The sequence below is a fragment of the Ammospiza nelsoni genome, chromosome 4 (assembly GCF_027579445.1).
Source record: "Ammospiza nelsoni isolate bAmmNel1 chromosome 4, bAmmNel1.pri, whole genome shotgun sequence".
Taxonomy (NCBI): domain Eukaryota; kingdom Metazoa; phylum Chordata; class Aves; order Passeriformes; family Passerellidae; genus Ammospiza; species Ammospiza nelsoni.
The window spans coordinates 32,608,072-32,633,244 of record NC_080636.1 but is presented as its reverse complement, the minus strand read 5'-3'; the positions used below and the strand labels follow the sequence as shown (position 1 = coordinate 32,633,244).

At 43.0% G+C, this 25,173-nt stretch overlaps 1 protein-coding gene across 6 annotated transcripts in view; it reads right to left on the bottom strand.

Annotated features, from left to right (window-relative positions):
* The window catches only part of IRF2 (interferon regulatory factor 2), a 39,254-nt gene extending 16,114 nt beyond the window's left edge, over positions 1-23,140 (bottom strand). The window contains exons 1-6 of one of the 6 annotated variants that reach the window (XM_059471118.1): positions 22,879-23,140; positions 6,224-6,353; positions 6,064-6,107; positions 5,186-5,296; positions 993-1,092; positions 205-381 (exon numbers count right to left, since the gene is read on the bottom strand). In XM_059471118.1, the coding sequence (XP_059327101.1) occupies positions 205-381; positions 993-1,092; positions 5,186-5,296; positions 6,064-6,087 (412 nt within the window). In that variant the 5' untranslated portion in view covers positions 6,088-6,107; positions 6,224-6,353; positions 22,879-23,140. Of the gene's footprint in view, positions 1-204; positions 382-992; positions 1,093-5,185; positions 5,297-6,063; positions 6,108-6,219; positions 6,354-21,814; positions 21,833-21,940; positions 22,202-22,878 lie in introns of those variants that run through there. The other 5 variants (XM_059471119.1, XM_059471120.1, XM_059471121.1 and 2 more) reach the window with 5 other exon arrangements.
* Positions 23,141-25,173: the final 2,033 nt, after the last annotated feature.

The following is a 25,173-nucleotide window of genomic DNA, read 5'->3' as shown; positions in this document are numbered from 1 at the left end:
ATATCACATCTCATTGATCCTCTCTTCTGAATGCAGCCCATTTTTCATACAGGTGTTCCTAAGTTCCAGTCATTTCCCAGCCAGCCAGGGCACCATGTGCAGCTTGCATTGGTGGCTTGTTGCATACTGAGCTACCTGCAGTAGGTGTTTTTCTCAACACAATGCCCTCAAGAGCATTTCATGTTGACAAGCTCTCCCCTGTACCTTTTTTGGAAGGTCTTTCAGATAAGGGCAGCATCCGGTACACCCTGAAGGCATTGTTTCCTTTCTTTATGCTTTTGTCCTTCACTTCTTCTATGTCAGGCAGGGAGTTCATAGCACAGCGGAAGTTTGCCTTCCATGTCTTTGGATCAGGTTTATCTACTCCTGACTGGTATTTCCCTGAGCAAGAAAAGAAAAGTTAGGCACGTATGACATGCGATTCAAGATTTGAGGCAAATTAATAACAGCGCAGGTTAGCTTCAAGGTATCAGCCTTTGGTTCCCATGGCAAGCATTCTAACAAATAGATGAAGTTGCAAGAGAGTGCTGTGATCTCATTCTCATGCACATTTCTAGAACAGATGATGAATGGTTTGCGCTCAAGAAAGACCCAGGGCACTGCAGATCTGATGTGACGCCATAACAACATGGAAAAGCTTGCACAGCATTTACCTTTATTATGTCAGGTTCAAATCCATAGAAAGGCATAAAATGCCTAAAGGCCTATGTCTACAAAGGGCTGACTGTGCTCTGCTCCTGACAGTTTTGAACCCAATTGCTAACATTTAAATCAATTAAGTTTTACTGTGTTCCTCAATGCAAATGAGTTATGGCACTTCAATTAAGCTAGAGAGTATCATAGGCCTTGAAAAAACACTTAGCCTCCCACAAATTTGGAAACTTAAGTTCACTCTCTGTGTTAATAAAAGCAAAGACAAGAAAGAAGGAAAATGTAACTTTAAAAGGGAAAACAATGTGAAAATCTGTCCTGTAAAAAGAGAGTTCCAATACCTGTGTGAATTGCCCAGTTTCTAAATAAGGGAGCATCTTTTTCAACATCCCAACCGTGTCTTGCAGCATGCATCCATGGAATCTGAAAAATCTTCTTCTCCTGGAAGGGAAAACAAACAGGAAATGCCAACACTGATAGACTTGAGGAATCTTCTGATGATTTTAAGTCACTAATTTATAAGCACAGTTTCAGCATCTCCAAGTGTTTTGCTCCCTTCTAGTATCACTGAAATCAGCAGGAAAATATCCACTGGCATCACCAAAGCAGAACAGAGTCCAAGTGTATGAAATACTCAGAAGCCACTCCATGGAAGACGAGCCTGGCAGCTTTCCGAGCTGACACATGGAACAAACATGCAGTGCTACATATTTCTAAGCTTTCATACAAAGGGTAGTTTTGTCAGCACAGACACTTTTATGGTTAGCAAAAATAGATCTGAAACAAAACAACCATAGGAACAGAGCAAAATCAAGGATTTAGAATTCAGCCAATAAATACTAGTATGGTAAAGAAAAGAGGTCTTGCAAATTTGTGTGCCAAGAAAAAGAATATATCAGCAGTAGACATCTCTCCAGCGAGGATAAAAAAACCAGACATTCATGTGAAGTGACACTCATGAAGAAGTGCATTGAAGATACCTAAACAGTTTAGTTCAGAAACTTTAGACCAAAGAAAAGTGCACTTAAAGAAATGCAAAGGAAGGTTTTTTAAAAATTTGTTTTTTTAACACACAGCTAAATCAGGGCATGCCTTACATGGTGTCAGTATAGTCATTCCTCAAGGATCATGGAAGATCCCTGGCAACTATTAAAGATGATAGTTTTAGCATGTAGCTCCAGCTCTAGGGGCCCAATGACTTTCAGAGCTTGAATAAGGTGTTTCCTACACTCCTTCCACAAGCACTTAGCACAGAGGATACTGGGCCAGAAGGATGCTGGATCAGATGTGCTTTAATGTCATACAACATGGTAATGAATTCCTTTGTCCTGACTAGAGGGCTGCTTCAGAACTCTTCATGCTTTTTTTCTGCAAAGCCATACAAACTGAGCTTGTTCCACAACACTTGTTTTTTAATCCCCTGTTGGGAAGAATACTTATCTGGCTTCACATGCAGACATCTTGCACTATAAACTGTCACTGCAGGTTCACATCCAATTATCAGTCTCTGAAGAGAAAAGTACTTCCAGGGCAAAATGCACCCTCCTCCTGCAGCAGCCACCTAATCTATGCCGCCTGAATTTCACCCTAAAAGAGCCTATTTCTCTCTACTGACTACATACAACTCTAGACAGGCAGCTCTCACTTAAATGACTGCATTGTAGATATCTGGCTGGGTGAGATGAATCCTACACCCTTTCCCCTTCCCCCAACAACCACTTTTCTTTCCTGACTGTCTGGTTAATATTTCACTCATGCCAAGGCTAGGTTTATTTCCCTTCCTTCCATGTGATCTTTTCTTCTCCTGAGCCTGCCTTTTGTCCTTCAACTCGTCTATAATCCTTTCTGTCATATTTGCTTGTTCAGAATTGCATTTTTCCCTTCTTGCTTGGCTTCATCTTTAATTTGGTGCAAACACTTATTTAACATGTTCCTCATTCCCCTCAAGACCTCACACTCAATACTCCTCTTAATGTAGTTACATCACTTCTGTCACGTGTCTTTTGCCTCTTTACTCTTCCCTCTACATATAAGTAAATCATCAACACAGATACTTCTTTCCCCAACTAAAAGCAGTCAAAAGAGAGCCTCAAAGCCACTGTTTGGGGTCCACAACACTACTGCATTCATCAGACCTAGAATAAGCTTCCCTGCCTTTACTCTTCATAGACTATAATAAGCATGGGAAAAAAAAATCATCACTTCAACAGAAAACAGTTTCTATCAACAAGAACTTTAAGAATAGATCAGATTAAAATAGATCATATGATAATTCAAAACCTAGCAGACTGAACAAGACTCCAGACATAGCATCCTGTCATCATCAACTGTACTCACTGCTTCAAAAGAAGCTGCAAGGACACTCAACAGCAGTCTAAGTGGTCATTACAGTGCTTCTGCTCATTACAGAAAGTTCTTCCCAATCCCAGATGTATTGAAGCACAATAATTATATGAACTTACAACACAAATTACAAAATCACAGAAGCTATGTGTATTACAATTTTATAATACACATTTTATTCTGTCACATACTCTGTGACAGCTCAGGTGTTTCTGTTTCCAGTGTTCAGAGGAACACTGACCTCTCACACTCCCCCTTCTCATATCCCTTCTGCTGAACGATGTTGTTTCACTCACAGCTCCCAGTTTTGTCTCTCTGGGAAAGTAAAGAAATTCCCTTCCTCCTTCATGCCACTCAGAAGGATAACAATTTCACCAAAGAGGTCCATAAGTATTTATGCTTTAAAAGCCCTGTAAGGAGGGGCTTTTTCTGGAGGTATAATGATGAACTGACAGTAGGGGAAAGAATTACGTGTCACCTGTACCTGATTTGTCATTTCTAATTGAGAGAGGTTTAATTCTTTCTTCAGTTCAGAAAAAGTCCCCAAGAACAGACAGCCAATGACAACCCAGAATGGTAATCATTTCTTTCATATTTAAACCTTATTTCCTTAAAAGCTGTGCACACACATGAGTTTCATTCTCTTGATTATCTGACACACCTTCTTATCTAAACTGTGAACTATCCTTTACCAAACTCTGATTAAAATACTACAGCCTATGAAGTTGATTCTGTGAGTATAGAACAGGCTGTGATACACGTGACACTTCATTGATTCCATGCATAGCTTTGTTTATGGTCAGGATTTAAAGCAAAAATAGAAATATTTTTGGTTTAATGAATGTGCAAACATTTTTTAACAGAAATGCTCAAGAGTGCAATTTTCTTGTTGAGCATAGTAAAGACAATCCAGGCTGATGCCAAATCAGAGGGTAGAAGTGGAGAATCAGAGTTTAATAAACCTCAAGGCAGAGAAATTATTTCAGGATTAGGCAAGAACACCCAGCAAAGGGCAGCAGACATAGACTGTCAGTAGGAAACTTAACACCAAAATAGAGATATTCAAGGAGAAGGACCCGAACATGGCACTCAAATTACAAAGACAACAGTAAAAACCTGTCTCCTCTTCAGCTATGACCCCATTATGCAAGATCAAGGACCTACTCAAATTCACAGTGCAGCTGACTAGGGAATGGATAAAGCAATATTTATTTACCCAGCCACAGCATGAGACTCACTGATGCAGGAAATTACTGAGAAACAAGGTTCATAGATGAAATTTAAAGCACTCCTTATCATTTCAGTCATGAGCATTTCTAGCTTTGAAAGATGAAAGAAAAGGTAGCAATTTCAATTGTCATTCTTCAACTTTAAAAATGAGCACCTCAGTACCACAGCTACTACTGCTATAGGGAGGACACCAGACTATTTGTCCTAGTCACTTAACCAGACAGGCAGTTCCTATGTTTCTGCCCCTGATTTTGTGCATTTCCACCCATTCTGATAATAAAGTAGCCTCTGTAGCAAAAACAACTTCATGCTTTTCAGTGTGGTGAATTACTCTCCTGCACAGTGCAGAAAGCATGCCACATTTCCACAATTCATTACTATTCAAAGTCTCAAATACACTCCTAGATATTACTCAACCAATCATAATAAATTCAAATTGGGCACCGACATTTTTGAATTCTTGACTGCACTCTCAAAGTGTCTTGAGCACTTAGTAAGAACTCAGGACCAGAGATATTAGGTTTGAGTCAGACAGGGGAAAAGTCACCCTATTTTCTCTCGAGTTGAGAAGTGTCAGAGAAGCCACACAAGTCTGAAACAGCAGTTAATTCAACTCAGAGTCTAACACAGAAGAGTATTTTGAACACATCCCTCTGATGCTACTTGTTGAACAATGTGTTCCCAGGTTAAAAATAAAGTCCAAGCAGAGCCTCCAGAAACACTCACTTCAACAACAAAGAGTTGGAAAATGCTTTTAAATGAGCCACAAATCCACCAGGCCAAAGCAGGACGCTTCAGATCTGGCAGGCGAGACTGGAGGAACAGGTTCAGCAGGAAGCATTCAGCTTTGCCCTTCCTCCCCGTCACCCCTTTGAAAACCAGGAATGAGCTCATTTACCTATGCAGACCTCAGCCACTGCTATCAAGTTCCCCTTCAGCACATGCATGCACCCCCCCTTACCTTATTTAGCCATTTCAGCCCCGGTATTCTGTTGGAGTTGATTTGTTCTTCCAGCCAGGGCCGCATCCGCATCCTTTCGACAGGCATTGTCACCCACCTAGGAAGGAGCTGCAGGGAACAAGGGACAAGGTTACTGTTTGCCAGGCAGAACTCCCAGGCAGCTCCCCCACCTCTGCACACTACACTTATTACAGCTTTGCAGGCACTGAGAGATGGTAAATGTAAACATTATTGTAGCTCTGTGTGTGAGCCTCCCCTAAAAGCAACTTAGATGAAGTGTCCTTTATGGCAGAAAATATTCTTCTGGTACACTTGTATTAGGAAAACCTTCATCTGAAGATGACACAGAATATCAGCAAAAGTTTGTCTGCTGATACAGGTGGGATACCAGAAGTCACAAAGAAAAACACTTACACTCTTGGAGACACCTCTTTTCAGTCCACATACCTGCATTTGCAGACCTTATTTTGCCAAGGAAAAAATATGTAATGAAAGAAATAACACATGCAGGAGGCATCATTGTACTAGCTAAAATGATGCTTCTGCTAATGAAAGGGCTTTCAAATGGCAGTTTCAGTCCCATGAACTTGACTGGAATTAATAAAGGTACATATTACATCACAGCAATTTAGCAGACCACTTTGATTCTAGCTGAGTAGTTTGACCCCCTCCCTCCAGTTTTCTCTGATCAATCCAGTCACTGATTTTTAGCTGTTATTTTACATTTCAATGCTGTTCAGCTATGAAGTGAGTTCTTCACACACCCCTCAATTACACTATGCCACCTTTTATTATCCAGTTAAGACTTAAACTGACTTCTTTTTCTGTCTCTCTCTCTCTCACACACATGCACACATGACCTCAATGCCACTTCCCTGTTTAAAGCTGTAAATTATTGACATAAGAGTCCAAAGTCTTGAACCTGAGGAAGAAAATTTTAAAAACATTAACCAACTGGCACTAGGTGCAGATTAAAGCACCACATTAAATGCCTGTTAAGCACCCTGGAACCCATCATTTCCACATTCAAGTACTTGCATTTAGGCTGCTGCTTCTCCTTGCCCCCTCTGCACTGGGCTCAGCTCCTTCCTCTCTCTTTTGCTCTTCACATGTGTGTTCTCTGCATCATTTGTAACTTCTCTGCTCCACTGTTCTTGTCACCTTTGATCTTAAAAATAAAAAAGAGAAAGAAAAATTTGAAAGCACGCAGGAATGGCACAAATGTAAATGGGTTCGTTCTCGCTTCCTATGGGAGTACAGGCATGGGACAGACTAACAATTAGGCAGTACCAAGCCCACACCCAGCACAAGAGGAAGAAAAACGTTCAAAGTTTCCTCTCATTGCTCTGAGGACATGTATTTCCTTGAAACTAATAAGGAATTAAAATCTGAATGTAACAATAAGGTTCTTTGATGTGTTCAGAGAATTTACCAGCAGCCACGCTCACACTAATCTCTCAGCAAACATATGAGTATTTTGTTTACTACTCTGTGGAGCTGGTCACTCATGCTTCAGCTGCAGCCTCTTGCAGTAAACTACCAATTTCTAAAATAGCTCAGAAAACGGCTGCAACTGCTCAGCTCCCTTTCAGGTTCACTTCAGATATGAAAAAACAGCCAGCCCCAGGAATCCAACAGCAGACAAGCCCTTGTGCATATCTCCTCTCTGTGTAAAAGGGAAGCTCTTTTCTGGACAAGGGTGATGTGGGTTCAACTTTTTAGCCCCCAGGTTGGTGGCAAACAGCCACTGCAACCTCCTCCCCTTGGAACCAAAAATCCTCATCCAGGTTGCAGAATGTGCACAGGGGATCTCTACCATCTTCCCCTACTACAGTTTGAGTCAAAGCTGAAAAATGCAAATGGCAATGTACTAAAAACATGAGCAAATTTTTATTTGTCTGACAAGGCAGAAACAATTATCTACAACAGATGCATTTTTTTGTAAGGTATCTTTGAGTATGCATGCACTTTGAGACAATTCCTGGAAACACTGTGCATGAGGTTCAACACTCAATATAAATGTTCCCATTTAGCAGTCCGACTCATCTTCTGGGTAATGAGCCCCTAAGACAAATTTCAAGCCCATCTGAATGAACAACTTAGACAGAAGGCAAAAAAGTCATCTTGAAAGCAGCAGCAATGGATCCCACTTGGGACAGGCAACATGGAAGAAAAAGAAGCTGCCTTTGCACAAAAGCAATACATCTCAGGAAATGAGAAAGCTGCCAACAATTGCTACCACAAGGAAGCCAGTCTTGCCCAAAATGGCAGAGTTGAGCCAACCTGTCTTTTCCCTCCCACATCCCTGCGGGCTTCCCCAGCTGCTCCTCTCTAGATGCTGCTGAGAGGTGCTCATCTCCTTTTTGTCACCCTGGGATTCCTCTGGGATTAGCAACTGCAGCTGTCAACACACACCTTTCCATCCATCACCCACACCAAAACAAATTAATCCCAGGTAATCAGGGGAGAAGTCTGGCTTGTGAGAAGAGAGGAGTGGCTCCCAAGACCTGTTCATCTGAAAGTAAATTCAAACCCAGGTAAAAATAATCCACAATGATGTTCAGCTGGAGGGAACAGCGAGAATCTTCTGCAGTTATATCCTTCACAAAGGAGCAAGCAGAGCTGTGCTTCTGCTCATCAAAACACATTCCCTAACCCATGCTCCTTTAAGAGCACATGCTGATGAAAATAAAGCTGGATGGCATCAGAAGACATTCCCAGACCTATCTGCCTCAGGACAGCAATGACCACAATGGTGCTAAAATGTGGCAGGGTTTTTATCAGTTGCATGTTAACAAGATTCTTTTGATGAAAATACCAAGTCAACTCTACCCAGTAATTGCCTGTGGGAAATGAAGGTGCCTTATCTCCATCCAGGGCTGTCAACTGCATGATTTATTTGTACAGAAAGAAACATCAGCATCTGCAGTCCCTTAAAGAAGCTCCTGTCTGTCCATAAATGGCATTACTGGGTGCACTTGAAGCCTTATTTCACTGACTCCAGGTGGGAGGATCTGGTGTCCATCTTTCAGTGAGTACAGATTAAATCACCTGACTTTAAGAATCATTCCAGTTTGTAAAGACATTTGAAATGCTCCAAAATAGGCAGCAAATACATGTAAAGTTTCAGGGGCCATTGCCTAACACCACGCCAGCTTCACCATCCATCAGGATATATCAATTATTAAACAAACCTACAAAGTCAGAAACTAAGGTAGGCCCTACAAAACAGCAGGTATGCCAAGTTTCTTGCCAGCCTCTCTCCAGTGTTTACCCAGCTGAAAGAAAAAAAGGTAGAAACAGTCAATCCTTTTAATGACAACAAAACATCAACAAGTATAATCTGGAGCTGGCTGTAAAACCAGAAGCACTTACCCACCTATCTCCCACTTCTGGTCAGCCTCAATGGTGCACTTCCCCTGCACATTCACACTTGGAAGAAGTTACATACATCTGTTGGAGTTTTTTGTACCTGGGCCAAGTGCATGCCTAACAATATTTTCAGAGATGCCAAGGCATCCAGGTCCCACTGGCTTCACTGCTGTAATCTCCTGTGGGTACCCATCTGCTGGCCCAAGCAAACCTCTCCAGAAGCCTGGTTACTTTTGGCTGCCTGAACCTTCACCCTCTGGTTAACTAGGAGAGAAATGGCTTAATGTCTGCCTTGGGTCACTTGGCACCATCCTCCTCCACTCCGCAGAGACCATGGATGGAGGCAGGGAGAGGAGCAGAGCCGGCTGGGAGGAAGGAAGGAGCAGAGGGGAGGTGCAGCACCAGCTCTTCCAGTGGCAAAGAAGCACCTTGTACTCCACCACCCTTCAGTCCCATCCCAGTTCTGATGCATGCTAATGCTACTCTTTACCTTCTCAGCCTTCTGAAGAAGTCCAGGAACTTAGCAGGCTTCACAGGAAAATTATTAATATTCCCAGAGACCCAAACTTGAAGTCTTTCTGGCACTATGTTGATAATAATTCCTGTTTGTTTTTTTTCTGGTTTCTCATGGTGGAGGAAAGGAAGACTAATCACCAAGAAACACAGTTAACTGCAGATGGGACCTTAGAAAGCTTTTTTCACTCTATCTGAAAAGAGGAGCTCATTTAAGCACTGTAAGTAAGACTACCTGCTAGGATATCACTCTACAATTCTTAGTAAGGCATTCTTAGTAATGACAGCCAGTCTTCAAAAATCAGTATTTTAAATTGTGCCTCCTACAAATGTATTAAGACTGGTAGCTCCAGAAATTAATTTCCTTTTCTTGCTCTATTTTAACCACTTGTCTTAATATTAGAGGGGACCACAGTCAGGGGCATTTGCTGTTTCAGAGGTGGGAGCTTAAATACATCGATGGACATGAAGACATCAATAAAATTATTCCCAAACCGGTGGCAAGTGGGCAAGACATCAGCCCCAGCTCACTGGGATTTGCATAGAGGGGGAGCCCACTGGGAACCTGTGAAGAGCCATTCCCACACAAGAAGCATGGCCCATGGATTGGCTGCCACCACAGTTTATGGAGGGATTATTTTGATGTTCTCTGAAGCTTTAGTTACTGCACTATTCCTGCTAGTCCAGTGGTCAGTTCAGCCTATTTTTTGCAATGAGAAACTTCAAGAACATGGTGAAGGCTACTCCCCAACAAGGTATAAACTGGTTGTAATATGCATATACACATATTTTCACTCCATAATGATTGATAAAGAGCTTGCAGTCCCTCCCTACTCACCACAAGAACATTCTAGTAAGTCTGACTTGTTTTTTCTTTCACAGAGATAACACTTCTGCCATACAGAAAGTGTAACCTTTGAGAATGAAGAGCTCTTCACTAGAATTACAGCAGCTGTAGACAGAAAGTGAAAGCAATGGCATGGCAGGCATTACATCTGAGCAGTACACAATGTTCTCTTTCCTTCAGTTTCACTCTGGCAGCATCTGGATAACTGAAAAGGCACAAAGGTTACCCCAAAACCACAAACTAATCTGTATCTGTGGGTACTTTCTTAAAAGTATGTTCCTATGGAAAAAAAAAAAAAAAAAAAAAAAACCAAAAAACCTCTGGAAAAGCAGCTCTTCTTTCCCTATCACAAGGTACCCAGTTAAAAGATTTGTCAGTATATGGAAATATTATTAACAGCTGTGAAAAGTTATGGTGGGACAAGATCTTGGAGGCACATTTGTGAAGCAGGACACAGCTTCTGCTCAAAGCTGTGGAAAAACATCTGTTCCTCAGAGGATATGTGCACAACATTGCATGGTATCAATTTATCTTTTCTCTGCAAATACAGAACGGGTAATACTATTTTTTTTGAGAAACTATATTTACTTGTGCTTTGCTGATAAACTTTTAAACTATTCCCTTTGTTTACTAAGACTGATGCAGTCAAGAAAAGCATCGATCACCCCATGTGACCAAAGAGATATGCTGAAATGAGACCATATGCTAAATTTAGGATTCAGAGAACTGGGTTCTGTATTTGTGTCTCTGCCAAGACTGTTCCAGCATATATGGAAACATGATCTTTTTTAAAGAACAGTACTTGGAGCAAAATTCTGCTCTGGTCACAGACTGAACTCTGCTTTCATATAGGATTTTGCAATATGACCACCTTTTTCAGCTATTCTGCTGTGAATACCACTTTCAAACATTTCACCATCTGTACTCTGAGAAAAGTCCTGCTTAGAAGTCAAACTCATCAGAGGGATAGAGCCTTCTCTCAGGTAAAAAACCCGTTATACTCATCTGCCCAGAAATACTTCAGAAATGTGAGACTGACACTGAAAATAAAGCAGAAATGCACTTTACTCAGTTGCTTTGATGTGGACGCCTGAATTCCCCCTGCCTGCAGTGTGTGGGGAGACAAGACCTCTGCCTGGTACCTTTCCTATCTGCCATGAGGTGGAGGAGGCTCTTACCATAGGTGCTGCAGAACATGCCTTCTTTCTGATAATACCAAATTATCCTACATCTGTTTTTGGAACCAATGGCAAAACACTTCATTAAAGAGAAGTAAATGAGGAAAAGTGGGCATTGCCATTCTTAGAGGTACAAGGGTTACAGGTTCAAAGTGAAATCCTCACTTAGAAACGAAGCAAGAAAACCCATAAAAACCAGTAATAGACATTCTGGAATCATAGCTAGTTAGAAAGCAAAACCTACACTCTCTGGTCTTTTAACTGCATGTAATGGTGCCTCTTTTTTCTTCACCATTATTCTGTCAGTGATGCCCTGATGAACAGGGAGAGATGGGGAGACAACACTGGCAGATTTGTTTCTCACTAAGCACCTCTTGCTGTGAGCTCCATTAGAGTATTCACCATGGCCAGTCTGCTCCACAGACCCAGTTCCTGTGTTGGCTGCAACACCTTGATCCATATTGTAGCCACAGCAATATCTTTCCTGCTTTTCCTGACGTTTTGGTGGCAGCAGAAAAGACTGTGTCCTTCCTGTCCTTCACCAAGAAAGAGTTCACTGCAACCAGGAAAGGTGGTACCTTATTTACTCTGGTGCCTGCAGGAAGGACATAACTTCATCAAGAAAGGCTAGAAAGCCAAGAATTGGAGAGCAGGCAGGATGGGAGAGCACAGGTCCTGGGCAGAATGGTGTAAGGCATGGCCTGGCCATTAAGAAGAACCTGTACAGGCAACCACCAGGCAATACTTCACCTGCTTCCCTAGATTCCCAAACAAAACGTGACAGGGCTACAACAGGACTATAGCTGCTAAGGGGAAAGCTTTGTGGGGTGAAAACCTGGGAAATCGAGCTCTCCATGACAGATTCATGCTAGCAACAGCTACCCAAGCTTCCAAGGCCCTGCAGTGCAGTGTCCAGGTTGTGCCCACCTCATTGCAAGGCAGATGGAGGAAGGCATTCAGCATGGACTCCTCTCCTGCTGCTGTACCCAAGAACAATACATAAGGTAGAATGAAGAAAAGCACTTTTATCCTCAAGCAACAGAGAGCAAAAAACAACCAACCCGTCTTTCCCTGAAAACAAAACAAAAACCAAAGAAAACAAAGGCAAAAGTAACTTAAACATGTACTGAAATCAGCATTACAGACTGCACGTTAAACACGCCCAGGAAAATGTTCTGTGAGAACTCCTACTGTATATAGAGTGTGTTTCATCAGCCCTATAGCATTTCTGTTCCACCCAAAGGGTGTTAACGTGCCCTGGCTGCGATTCAAATGTTACACATCAAAACACACTCTTTCCTTTGGTTTCCATGCACAGCTTATTCTCCCTCAGCAGCAAAGACATGAGTTGTTACTTTGCAGTGATCTCAGGCTTCATTAAAGTTAGCCCTTGGATTTGCAGACTAGAAGTTCACCGAAGAAAATCCATCTTATTTTAATACAATAACCCAGAAGATTGCTCTTTTTTTGCTTCTGGACTAAGCCATGATGAAGCAAGGCTCCAGCCTCTCAATACCCACAATGAAATTTCCTTTGTGATGGCTCTACCTATCACAACACTTGAAGAACACAATGTCTGTGGCTGAGCACATCCACTTCTCTGGCATTGCAGCAGCCTACATCAGCTGGGAATTTGGGCCAGGCTTTTAACAGAGTGCTAAAGATCATCTCCACAGTATCCTTGCCACAATGCTCATCTACACAAGCATGAATGTCTGCTAGTCTGGTGACAATACAAAACAATTGCTTTCATTTCAGCTTTACAAGAATACTTTTTTTCCTGGAGGTTTCTTTCATTTTTTTTCCTCAGGTGTTCAGGGAGTGAAGATAGGAGATGCCAGAATCTGCTGGCATCAGGATGACAACACATCTTGCCAGCTCCTCCAGGAGTCTCAAAAGCAGTCATAAATCGATTATTTATAATCAGTCCAATATCTGATTAGTTTTCTTCTTAAGCTTTGCGTTACATCTGACGATTGACCATTATTTGTCCTCAGTATCTGGGATTTCTAAATATTTTTCTCTCAAACACTGCCTAAAAGAGAGGTGGTGACTTTTCTGTACTTCACTCAGACAAGTTTGGGAGGGACTTGTTTACAAGAAGAGATTTGTTGTCATGGTTGTCAGGGAGTAATTAATTCCTTGCATTGGAGAGTAGTTATCCTCAAAATAATCAATTTTAGTCTGGAATTAAGCACTCACATGCGAATCCACTCCTGAATACCCACAGGTAATTGCTGCTCCTGCTTAGCTGTCATTTGGAATCCATGGAAAACAAACTCTGTGTGTTCTTTAAAGCTGCCAGGAAAACTCAGCACTTGACACCTGATTCATAAAGAATTTTCCACCAAGGTGAAAACTAGAAGGCTATTAAAGCTCAAACAATTATAAACAATCACTTCACTGATGCAACTCGATGGCATGGTCCTGTTAGACCCCTGCATTCTCATGAGCTCCATGACTAAGTTTACAGGAGACACCCCTAAAACTCTTAACAAGCACTTTTACTACTTGGATTCCTCTGAAAGCAGTGGGAAATTGTGCATGCACATACCTGCAGGATCAGAACTTAAACTGTGAGAGTACCTTTTAAAGCTGGGACAGTTTTTATCTCAGTGTCCTCCCTAACATTCCTGTGCTAAGTACAGGGTGAGTGCCTTATAGGGTGCTATACATTAGAAAAGAGCCATTGTAAAAGAAAAGTGCTTAATCTCATTGTTCCCACACTGATGGCTTGTGAGGCTCAGACAGGATTGCAAGAAGTCAATGATATTTTGGAGGCACTCATGGATGCAGAGAAAAATTATTCCTGACAGCAAACACTGAGAAATGTGTTCAAGGAAGAGTTTTCACATTCACTGGCCATGACCTGCACCTGATATAATCCACCTTGCTTGGACTGGGCTTGCTTCCCACAGCTACCTTTGTTTGTATAACATACTGTTCTGCAACACACAGCAAGAACTATTTGCACACTACACTAAAGTGTGATTTAATATTTGCTTAAAGCATTCATTTTATTGTCTGGGCAAGGGCAGTTTCTACCACTGAAGTTAATAGCTAACCCACAACTACACCTTTGCTATCCAAAGTTGTAATTGTTAGCACAGCACCCAGATCCAGCAGCAAAAGGCATAAACTACCTCTGCCTAACTTCACTGAGAGAAGCAAAAGCAGCCCTTTCAGCAAAGCAATTTCTCCTATACTTCTAAGAAAAGATATTCAAGAAAAGTATACACTATTTCAGATTTGTAAAAAATACTCTTATGATTACTTAGACACTTTCTTTACAGACAGATCATGGCAGGCACATACTTGGAGGTTGAGATCCTCTGAATCACCCACTCTGAGCTGGAAACATGTCTGTCACATGAACTTATTTACAGTTACAAAAATAGCACCATGAAAGACACAGATGTGTTGAGCACAAAAAAGAAATTGAATTAGTTATTACAGAGATTCTGCTGGACACTGGAGAATTTAAGAAAGAAATATCTTTCTCTTGTACACACAGCTGAAAGAAGTGCACTTAAAGTGTACTAAGCATTAAATGCTTGTACTTATGCTTGTTGAAATGATATGACCTAATGCTCTTTTTTCTATAAGTGCTACTCTTTCCTGTGCCACAGGACACACAGGATATGAATAGTTAATAGCATTGGTTACAAATGCTTTTAATTTAAAAGTTTTGTGTTGACCGCAGACCAACAGCAATTAGCCTGACTTTGTGATCTGCAGCAGCTATTTCTATCTTGGAAGTTTCCTAAAATACTACTGAGCTAGAGTGAGGCAACTCAACTCATCTTCATTTCTCATCTAAGCTGCATAAATATTATTAAACTAAACAAAGTTAGACTTCTTCATATTCTCTCATCAATCTCAAATCTCAGAATTGTTCTGGCATCCAAAAAAATTTGTTTTGTATGCTTGAATGCAATGTGTTCAAATGTGTGAGAACTGGACCTCTGGAAATAAAACTTTTCATTTCACCCCAGCACAGCACTAGCAGAGATTGTACAAGCTTCTCATCAACATCCAACCTTTTTTCAATACAGCCCAGGAGCATGCATCTCTAAATAGGAGAAGGAGAAATGAAATCTCAAATCTAAATAGGAGAAGGAGAAATAAATCTCAAATTAATGTATTTGAGATTACACAGCCATCCAACGTTTGTCCATCTTCTGACTAATTCACCAGGTAGTTCTCAATGTCACAAAGTACATTCTAGCTGTTGACTGATCTGTGGAAATTGAGTGAAACCATTCACAGTCATTTCATACCATAAGCAAAACTGATACTGGATTACATCTTTTGGTTACCGTTGATCTGGCCCTGGTCTAAGTGGATGACCTCAAAGGTGAAATTAAAAAAAAAAAAAAAAGACAACCATGTATTTTATACCCAATTTTATTAGCAACTCAAACCTCAACAAGACTAAAGCTCGAGTGCTCTGGCCAGCTGAGTTACTGACTCCCTTTCATCGTCCTGGACGTCATCACTTCCACTGTACTCCGTGTACGTGTTTGCCACAGATTTCAAAACAGCACTTCTGTTACTGGAGAAGACAGCACTTCCCATATTGCAGGGCCTTTGCCCAGACCTCTGGCTGTGAGAAGTGGTACCTGGATAAACCAGGAGTGCAGCCCCTACCCTCCATTGTGTAGTTTGCTAAGGGAGTGCTGCCATGCAGCAGTCTAATTTAGATGACAGATTAAATAAATGGTAAAACTGAATTAATTTTTCAAGCTCTCATGCTTCTTTGCTCTGTGCTTATTTCATTTTTGCCAACTGGGAAATGAAAACCAACGGAGTCGGTTTCACTTTTGTTTATATTTGGTTTCAATTTTATCCTCAAGTTTTGCTTTCATCTTTTTCACGTAACACTGTTGGGATTTCAAATGCTGCAGGCAAACTCTCAGTAATTTAAAAACACTGCTCTCCTATCCTGCCTGTTTTCTTATTGCAGAATTATTTTTACCTTAGATAAACTTTTTAAGATGCTGTCACAATTTTAGAAAGTGTTTTGTGGCAGAGCTGTTTAATTTTGATTTTACAGATTTATATGCCTCATCCAATTAAATTCAATACTTCACTATTTTCCACTTGATTCATGTCTCAGTTGCATATAAAGTCCTGAATACAGGAGTCAACAAAACACCTTAGAAGACAGCCAGTACACCAAATGCACAAAAGCCCACACCAGGCATGAAATGTGTTATACATATATGTATGAAATGCACATAAAGAGCTGAATTTATTGCTACCTTAATTTATTAACCAACAAAGGCAGTGTCTTGCTTAGATAAAGCTGTAAGAGGCTTGCCTGGAATGCTGTCAAGCAACATGCAATATCAACAGAAATATCACAGTCCAGGCTTTGCCTTCTGTGCACTTATTAGGCCCTTCAAGTCACATATATCCCTCCATATGTATGAGAAAGCAGAACTTTACCACAGGTCACACTTTTCAAAACCAAATGCGTAAGCAACCCTTCCTTCTTTTGTGCTGCATTAATCTTAAGCATCTAAGTCTTTTAAAAGTACTTAAAATAATTTTACAGCAAAAGGGAAATGGTTGGACAACATCCACTGTCACATGCAGTTCAGAACAAAGGACAAATTTAACTAGTTTTGACACACCCTTAATGCCATTCCTAACACCAGAAATATGCTGGGAGCTACAAACCAAGCCTGTCAACGTTAGCTGAAAAACCACCAAATCTGCCCTCCTCTTTAATAGACAGGAATATGAAAATTATTACTTCCAAGCTTATCTTGAAAGATAGCAATCTATATAGCAACAACTGAATGTTAAAATAACTTAAGAGTTAAAATTTAAATTCTGCACCTGGGGTGAAACAATATGCCACATGCAGGCAGATTTGCTCCTGGATGTGTGTCCAAGGTGCAACAAGATAAAATGTTTGCTTTGTCCTAAAGACTGCTGTACTTGATCTAATGCAATCTGCTCCCAAGCAAACAAAGGGATCAGAAGATTTCCGGCATACAGAAAGCTGGGCTTGCAATATATTACAAATAAAGAAATCAAACATTACTGTACTGCTTACCACTTCTTCCTTTCTTCTCTGGGTCATTCAAAAAACCAGAAATTTTACATGAGCTTCCAAGAAATTGCAAACATATCCAGCACTAACTGTAAGAGCAAATTTTAAAACCTTTTCACAGTTTATTAATACGAAGTATGTGCTGTACAATGTATTATTAATGCTATATACAAACTATCTTAATTTGATATATATCTAGATACATAAATATGTACATCTGTATATATATCTATTTACATACACATAGGTTGATATTAAACTCTAAACTGTTCTCATAGATTTCATTCCACTAACTGTTAATTGTTGATTTCAGTTTTTTTAGTGGCTATTTTAATCTTAACACAAGAGTTTACACATACTCAATACAAAAAAAGAACCTTCATACATTCCAATAAAACTTCTGAAAAAAATGAAACCAAAACAAAACCAAAAAACACCAAGAGGAATTTATTTAATTAAACGGAATAATATTTTGCATAATGCTATTTGTACATGAGGAATATGCACCTTAACAAATTTGTTCCTCTCATTCACTGTATCCAGAGTCTTTTAAGCTTACTCATTCTTTTGTTTTGCACTTGAGATCTCAAAGGACAAGCCAGAAAATGTTTTGCACTAATCACAGTTAGTAACAGCACTAGCTACAATAAAACTTCTGTTAACACTGTCTCATGGTTTATGTCCTCAATATCACAATCATTGCAGGCCTTTGAAGAATCAGGTTTCAAAAGAACAATCTTTACAACTGAGACACAGAGATAAGCAAGAGTAACACGTGATTAGTGTTGTATCTTTACCTAGAAACGGACCATGAATTTAATACATGATGCACAAAATACAAGCTGAGGTTCTAATCCTGCAAATGTCAGAGGGATTTTGCAGGGGTACTGCTCCAATGCAGTGTTGAATGCACACAGGATACACTTTACCTGACTGAAACTGGTGTCAGCTTAACAAGGGCTGGGGTAGCAAGCCCACCTTAAACAGAATCAGCATAGGCTATTTTTTTTCCCTAGAAGTTTGGTAAAATCTTATGTCACAAGTTTCACAAAACAAAGTGCAATAAAAGGCCTTGCTTCTCTCTGCTATCTGCAAACAGATGGTAGCTTACGCTTCTCAGTGGAAATTTCTACTAGCAGTTTTCAGCAATTCTCTGTCAGCAGTCAGTGCCCAAAATTTGATACTGAACTGTCCTGACTGCTAAGTTGCACAGCAAGTTTCTCTCCAAAAGACTGACTAATCACTCGTGAACCCGAGTAAACCCCTGACAAACAAAGTGGTTGTGAGCACCACAATTTACCTATTGCAGGACAAGCATCTGGTTTTTTGAAGTTGCCTCCCAATTGTTTTATTTGGGTCTCATTTATCTTGCCTCTTCACTTTCTTCATGACACTAATGATTTTGAAGAATATCCCCACGGTCCCTTCAGTCACTTCTTTTCCAAGCTACTTGCTCTTTCTCAAAAGCTCATTGCTATCCTTCATCATCTTTGACATCCTCCTCTGTAGCTCAGCAAATTTCACTACTTCCTCAATCAGGAGAGGGGAGTAACATGCATTTGTAGTGGCACGATGGTGCTTTTTATTTCTTTTTTTAACTCCTTCCTAATAACTCCTAACCTGTCCTGTCCTTTACTAGCCACATCTTGGCACAGAGCTTATATTTTCATTGGATTTTACAAGCTGTATGATTTTTTTCCCGAGTAGAAAGTCAGTTCATGCTTCATTTTTGTGTACAGAAAAATTAGGATTGCAATCCATTCCACATGTATTACATTGAAATTGGTCTGTACTGAACTTCATCTGCAAACTTACACCCACACTTTCAAAATAAGATTTTTCTGCAGACTTTGTGGTTCAGCCTTTGGGATTTTCATGCTCCAAATGAATTAATAATACTGGAAAATTTGCCACATTCCCACCTGTCTCTTCCTGCATCCCTTGAGTCGCACAGGCCCTGGGCAGACTTGGGGTGAGGGGTACAAACTCTTTTCAATGAGCAAACTGGCCGTGACTACACAGCCCAAAGCAAACTGATCCCACCTTGAAACTGGCCCTGCATCAACCAGACAACAGCTCAGTAACACCTTCAGAGAATGCCACAAGAGTCATGACACTCACCTCCCTGGCAACATAAGCCAGGCCTAGTCTTTGTCACTGTTTCACATTTATACCCATGTTCACCAATCCCATTCACTAACCCTTGGCAACCAACCAACCAAACAAAAATGCCCATCCTCGACTTCTGGGTCTCCAGAGAAACCCTGGAAAAGGGACAGATCATTTGTTACATTCTATTTCTGGAGCACCAAAGCAGGCCCACACAAGGAGTTACACACAAGAGGCAACATTTCAGCAACTTTCCATTTCGGTTGTTTCAAAATTCTGCAACAAGTATCACCTCCTGCCCTCTGCTTCATCCTTCCCAATGGTTTGTTCCCATACCCTCTCTCACCGACGCTTGACTTTGGAGAGCTCCCCGACATGTTCACTCCTTTAAAAAAAGAAAAAGCCTCTTGCAAAAGAATCTCTTTAAACTCTTTCTTGGTGAAGCAAGGCTCAGAGAATCTGTTTCACTCTTACACTGACTTTATCTTCCTTGGGCACTCCTTCTACACATGGATAACTTATCAGCAAGCTTCCTGGGTTTGATGAGCTGCAAAGAGTATATTCTAATTGTTCTCATGCCTTTAGCTGCATGACTCTTTGGCTTATCTAACTGTGTTTGGCACATTTGTTATATTCTTTTCCACCTTTCCGATTTGAAAACAAAATCTTAACATTTGAAAGAGGTCTTTTTACTTGTACTGAGCTGCTTTGCTTGTCAGCCTGCTTGGCTTTTTTGGTATTTTTGACAGCTGACACACAATTGCTTTGAGCCTTTACTCTGTCTTTGAAGAATTACATGCCACTTGCAACAATTTTACACTTTTGGCTGCCTCTCACCATTTGATTAACTTCTTTTCTCCCTATATGAAGAACTACTTTGGAAGAGTAAACACTGCCACAACAATCCTTGCCTTTGCAGCTCCTGAAACAACATTGATTTTAAGGACATTATGACCAGGGTCATGTCAGAACTTGCTGGGATTTTGAATGAAAATTCTGAATTTAATTCTTGCTGGCCAGTATCTTGTCCAGAGTTGTTTCCCCCAGTGTATCTGTACAAGCTACACCCAGAAAGCAGGGGTTTTGGCACCTGGGCAAATTTCATGTTGGACTATGACATAATCTACACAGGGGCAACTATGACCCCTCATTGACAATCACATTTTCTACTCTTGGAGCTTCTCTACACTCCTTTAATATATGACATTTATTGTCAACATCTAGTTTGGGCAGTCACATAGCCCTAATCTCTCTGCTCTTCCTACACAGGCCTAGGACATCAGGGCATGGGACCCTGTGTTACTTCCCCAAACAGTCATTTCCTCTTTAACAAAAAGTTTCCCACATTATGTAGTGCAAGCTACTCAGTCCTACTCAGTCTCCATGCATCCACAAAGTTTTGGCATTCCAAGTATTCTACCATGAAGATGTTTTAACACCATGAAGGTGATGCATCACTTCAAGAGAGAGTATCATGGCAAACCTTACAATCCTTATCCATCAGCTTTTTCCCACTGTTTGGTTTTTGAACATATATTATTATATATACTGTACATATAAGCACATGTTTTCATTGAAGGCATACATAACCTGGCTGCAAATTTATTTACATAAAGCCTATTCTTCTAATGTAGATTCTATTTATTCAAATAAAGATTTTTATTTTCTCTTGAATTTTAGCAGTTTTTTCTTCATCATTTTCTCAACTCTGTATTAAAACTGCCCCTAACTCCACTTGGTCCCACACATTTAGGACCTTTCCTCAATGGAGAAAGGGGCCTTTAATCCCTCCTTCCTAACAGCCTGCATGTTACTTCTCATACCTCTTGACTACCCATTTCCACACGGCATGGCCTGTGATGAGCAGCTCTTCTCTAGAGACTGACTTGACAGCCCCTAAAATCTGTCACTTCTGTCATCAGCAAGTAACTGGCTAGCAGCGCTAATACATGTGCCAAACAATGATAGTGACTGCCTGCTCTACCTGCCTCTGCCAACCTGCTGGGACCCCCAGCCTCAGGGAGGTAACACAGGCTCACAGGCTGGCACCTTGCCGTGCCTGTACCTCACTGAAGAGCTGCAGTGTGGCACATGAAGTGATACTGTGCCTGAGGAGTTGGAGCTCTCACACCTTTCATCATGGCTTACCAGCAAAAAGAAAGGGGCACATGAAGTAATTCCCTGGCAGCATGTTACCAACAGGGCCAAAGAAGGACACTGATGCATCTGAAGGGGCTGGCAGCAAAGAAAGACTGCGATTCAGACTGAGACCATCTGCTCAGAGATCAGTTCTGCTGCTTTTGTGTAACTGTCTCTGTGTTAGGGTGAATTTAAATGTTGCTGCTTCACTCCCTTTTTATGGTACTAACACGGGCATTCTGCAAAGATTGTTAAGACTTAAACAAAATAACTGTAAACTTAAACACGTTGTATTTCATCTCCAGAAACTGAGGTTATCTTTTACAACTGCTCATACCTTCAAGAGAATGCTGTCTGCAAGCCCTAATCACGGTAAGGTGAGCTATAAATTACAATCGTACACTCACCGGAAGGAAAGTTCTGCACTCCGGAATTCCTTTATCTGAGCTCTGTCTCTAAAGAATAAAGGTTAAGACACAGACTGCTGCTTAGGAGCTCACACTTATCAAAACGAGAGTTAAAGACCTAAGTACCTCTGGGAATCTGGGCCGAGGGATCCAACCCTTCAGGTACTTGCAAATTCGACCCCAGCCATGGCAAGACGCTGGACATTTGACCCTGCGTACTGCGCACAAAGGAAATCCTTGTTCCTAACTTCCCTCTGCCGTTACACGGCAGCGCTGGGCTCTGCTCGCTGGCGTGGGGCAGGACAGCGCCAGCCGAGGCGGCCGCGCCGCCGTGCCCGCACGGGAGGCCCTTCCCGCCGGGAGCCGAGCGCCACTTCCTCCTTCCGCCGCTGCCGCGGAACCCGCCTGCCCAGGCCCCGCCGCCTCTGCCCCTCGCACTGCCGCGGCCGGGCCCTCACGAGGCGGGGATCCCGGGCCCCGCTGCCTCCCGGGCCCGGCGGGCGGCGGCGCCGAGGGCCGGGGCCCGGCCCCGCCCCGCGCTTGTGTAACGGGCGCTCGGCGAGGCGGGCCGGGCCCCGCCCCTTCCCGCCCCCGGCCCGCGGGGGCAGCGCTCCCCCCCCCCGCACACCGACCCCCGCCCGCGGCCCCTCCGCCCGCGCCGCCGCCCTCCCCTCATCGGAGCCACCGCGCCCCGGCCCCGCAACAAGTGCGGGGCCCCCCGGCCTGGCCTGGCCCGGCCCGCGGCCCTCCCGACCCTGCGCCCCCGCCTTTGTCCGTGCGCCCGGGCTGCGTTCCCACCCGGCAAGCGGCGGTACCCCCCGGCCGCTCCATCTCCGCCGCGGCCGCCTCTTCCCTTCCCCCTCAGTTCTCAAACGTAGCGGCGGAATCGGGCTCGGCCCCGGTCGCTGCAGCCCGACCTTTTGTTTTTAAAACCGATGCGCATCTGCCCGGGAGCCCCCGCTGCCCCGCACACGGAAACGGCAGCAATGCGGAAAAAATGAAATGAAAATTAAACGCGAAGAAAAGAATAAATAGGAAAAAATTAGAAAATAATTCAAAATTACCTTGCCGGCCCGTTTTCGCGGCCCTTATATAATTCCTCAAGGTTACCTCCGTTGCCAGGGGACACGAAATGGAAATGAAAACAGGCGCTGAATAATCGCGGGAGCAAAACTAAAAGTTCAGTGCCTCCGCCCGGGCGGAGAGAGGGCCAGATCGAAAGCAAAACAAGGAGAGGAAGCGGCGAGGCCGCCGGCGCTTGGAAATCCCCCCGCCTCTCCGCCGGGCCGGGCCGGCCGCGCAGGCGGCGGGGGCAGGGCTGCGGCGGCGGGCGCGGAAGCGCTGAGCCCGTCACCGCCGCGCCGGGTACAGCACGGCACGGCACAGCACGGCTCAGCGCTAGGGCACGGCGCGGCACAGCGCCGGGGCACGGCACAGCCCGGGACTCCCCCGCCGACCCCCGCCCGGCACCGGCTCCCGCTGATCCTCGACCTCCCGCAACACGCAGAGCCGCACCGAGAGCCGGAGCCAGCCCCGAGGAGCGCTGCTCTGGGACGTACAAACCCAGCCCTCAAAGCAGGTTTTCCCGGGGACCAGAGAGGAATTCCTGCCGCTCAGCTCCACCAGCGCGGACTGAATCGCTCCTTGTGTCTCCAGCCCCTCTGCTGAGGTGGGAGTCTTGGTTTCGGTCTGATACACGCGCATGCGAGAGCTGTCATTGCCTTTGGAAAAGTACAACGTCGTAGTTCCACAACGAGGACAATTACAGATCAGATCCTTTGAACCCAGCGAGGCTCAAGCGGCTGGCTTACTGCGAGAGAGCTCTTGGATTTCAACGATTTTACAAACTGCCGTTAGTTGTGGAGTCAATGTAGACACCAAAGCTTTCTACAGGGTTTTGATAATCCCGATTCAAACTACAGTAAATAAAATCCACTGAGGTTGCAATGTGCCATTCCTAGCCCTAGCCATAAATGAGAAAGGAAAAGAGCACTTGGAGGCTGGCGGAGATATGAAATGTAGTAATTCCAAAGAGCTGTATACGGAGACAGAGAGGTGTATATATCTCCCTTGCACACATATCCATCTATGTGTGTGCTGTATGCACAAACATCCAAGGCACTCAGGCAGCCAAGCGGTGCAGCTCCGTGTGCTGCACACGATGCACGGGGTGGGAGAAGTGCCGGGACACCGGGGGTTGTGTGAGGAGTGGCATTAGAGGAGTGGTTAAGGAGCTGTGTGCTCTCCAGCTGTGCAGCAAATGGAGGGGGAGCTGTTCTCCCGGTGCTGTGGGCACTGAGGATCCTTTGTGGCAGCATCCCTGGACATGCCGAGGACACCGAGCTAACAATGAGATAGGGAGTCCACCCTTGTGGGTGACGAGACCTCCTGTTGTGAAAAGGCTTTCCTTGCACTGAGAACATAATCACAAAACAAATTAGGTTGGCAAGACCATGGATGTCAGCAATCTACCACCTCCCAAAAAACCACTGCGGCCTAGAAGGTGGCTGTGGTCCACATGTGCAACAGTGAAGTAGGAAAGGTCAAGGAGGAGGTTTGGGAAGTAAGACAGCATGCCAGGTAGAACAGTAAAATCAAGCATCTCCTTCTAAACTTCTCTAGAAACATTCCCAGCAGTAAGGAGAGATCCACATTCATGTGGAGGGACACAGGTTCCCAGAGCAGGGGCACAAGAGAAGCAAGAAAGGTCCTACTCACATGGCTGATACTCCCGGACACTTCCAGAAGAGACTGATTTCCATGGAGCCACAGTGGAATGACAGTGAGGGTTATGGGACACCTGGCTCAGATTGGCATGTTGACTGAATAGATGTGCAGGGAAAAGAAATGTGCAGCAAAATCAGCAATCTCCAATAACTAAAGGCAAATTTTCACAGACTGAAGGTCCAACTAGGATAACAGTAGGGTATTATTGCCCTCTGACCAGGCTAGAGATGGTTACTATGGCCAGGTTGGATTAGAGAGGAGTAAAATGATGGAAAATGAGAAATTTCTAACCAACTTGTTCCCACTCAGAAATAAGATCTAACAGTTGCAATAACTCATGGAAGAATTGGTTCAGCACTCAGAAGCTGTCCCAAAGCTGGTGGAAGACGGCAGGATGAAATGCAAAGAACAGAATGGGGAGGGCTGCAACATGCCTCCATTGCTCATGTGTAACAGGAACAGCAAAGATCCAGAGAAAAGCAACAAACATGGAGCCACCCTGATGTTAGAGTGATACAAGGATTTAAGTGACCAAGATTATACATGATGGAGAGGTGATAACAGAAAACAGTCAGACCAGAGAGAATAATGAGTAGAGAGGAGTAGGGGTGGATTATTTACTTTCTTTTCTA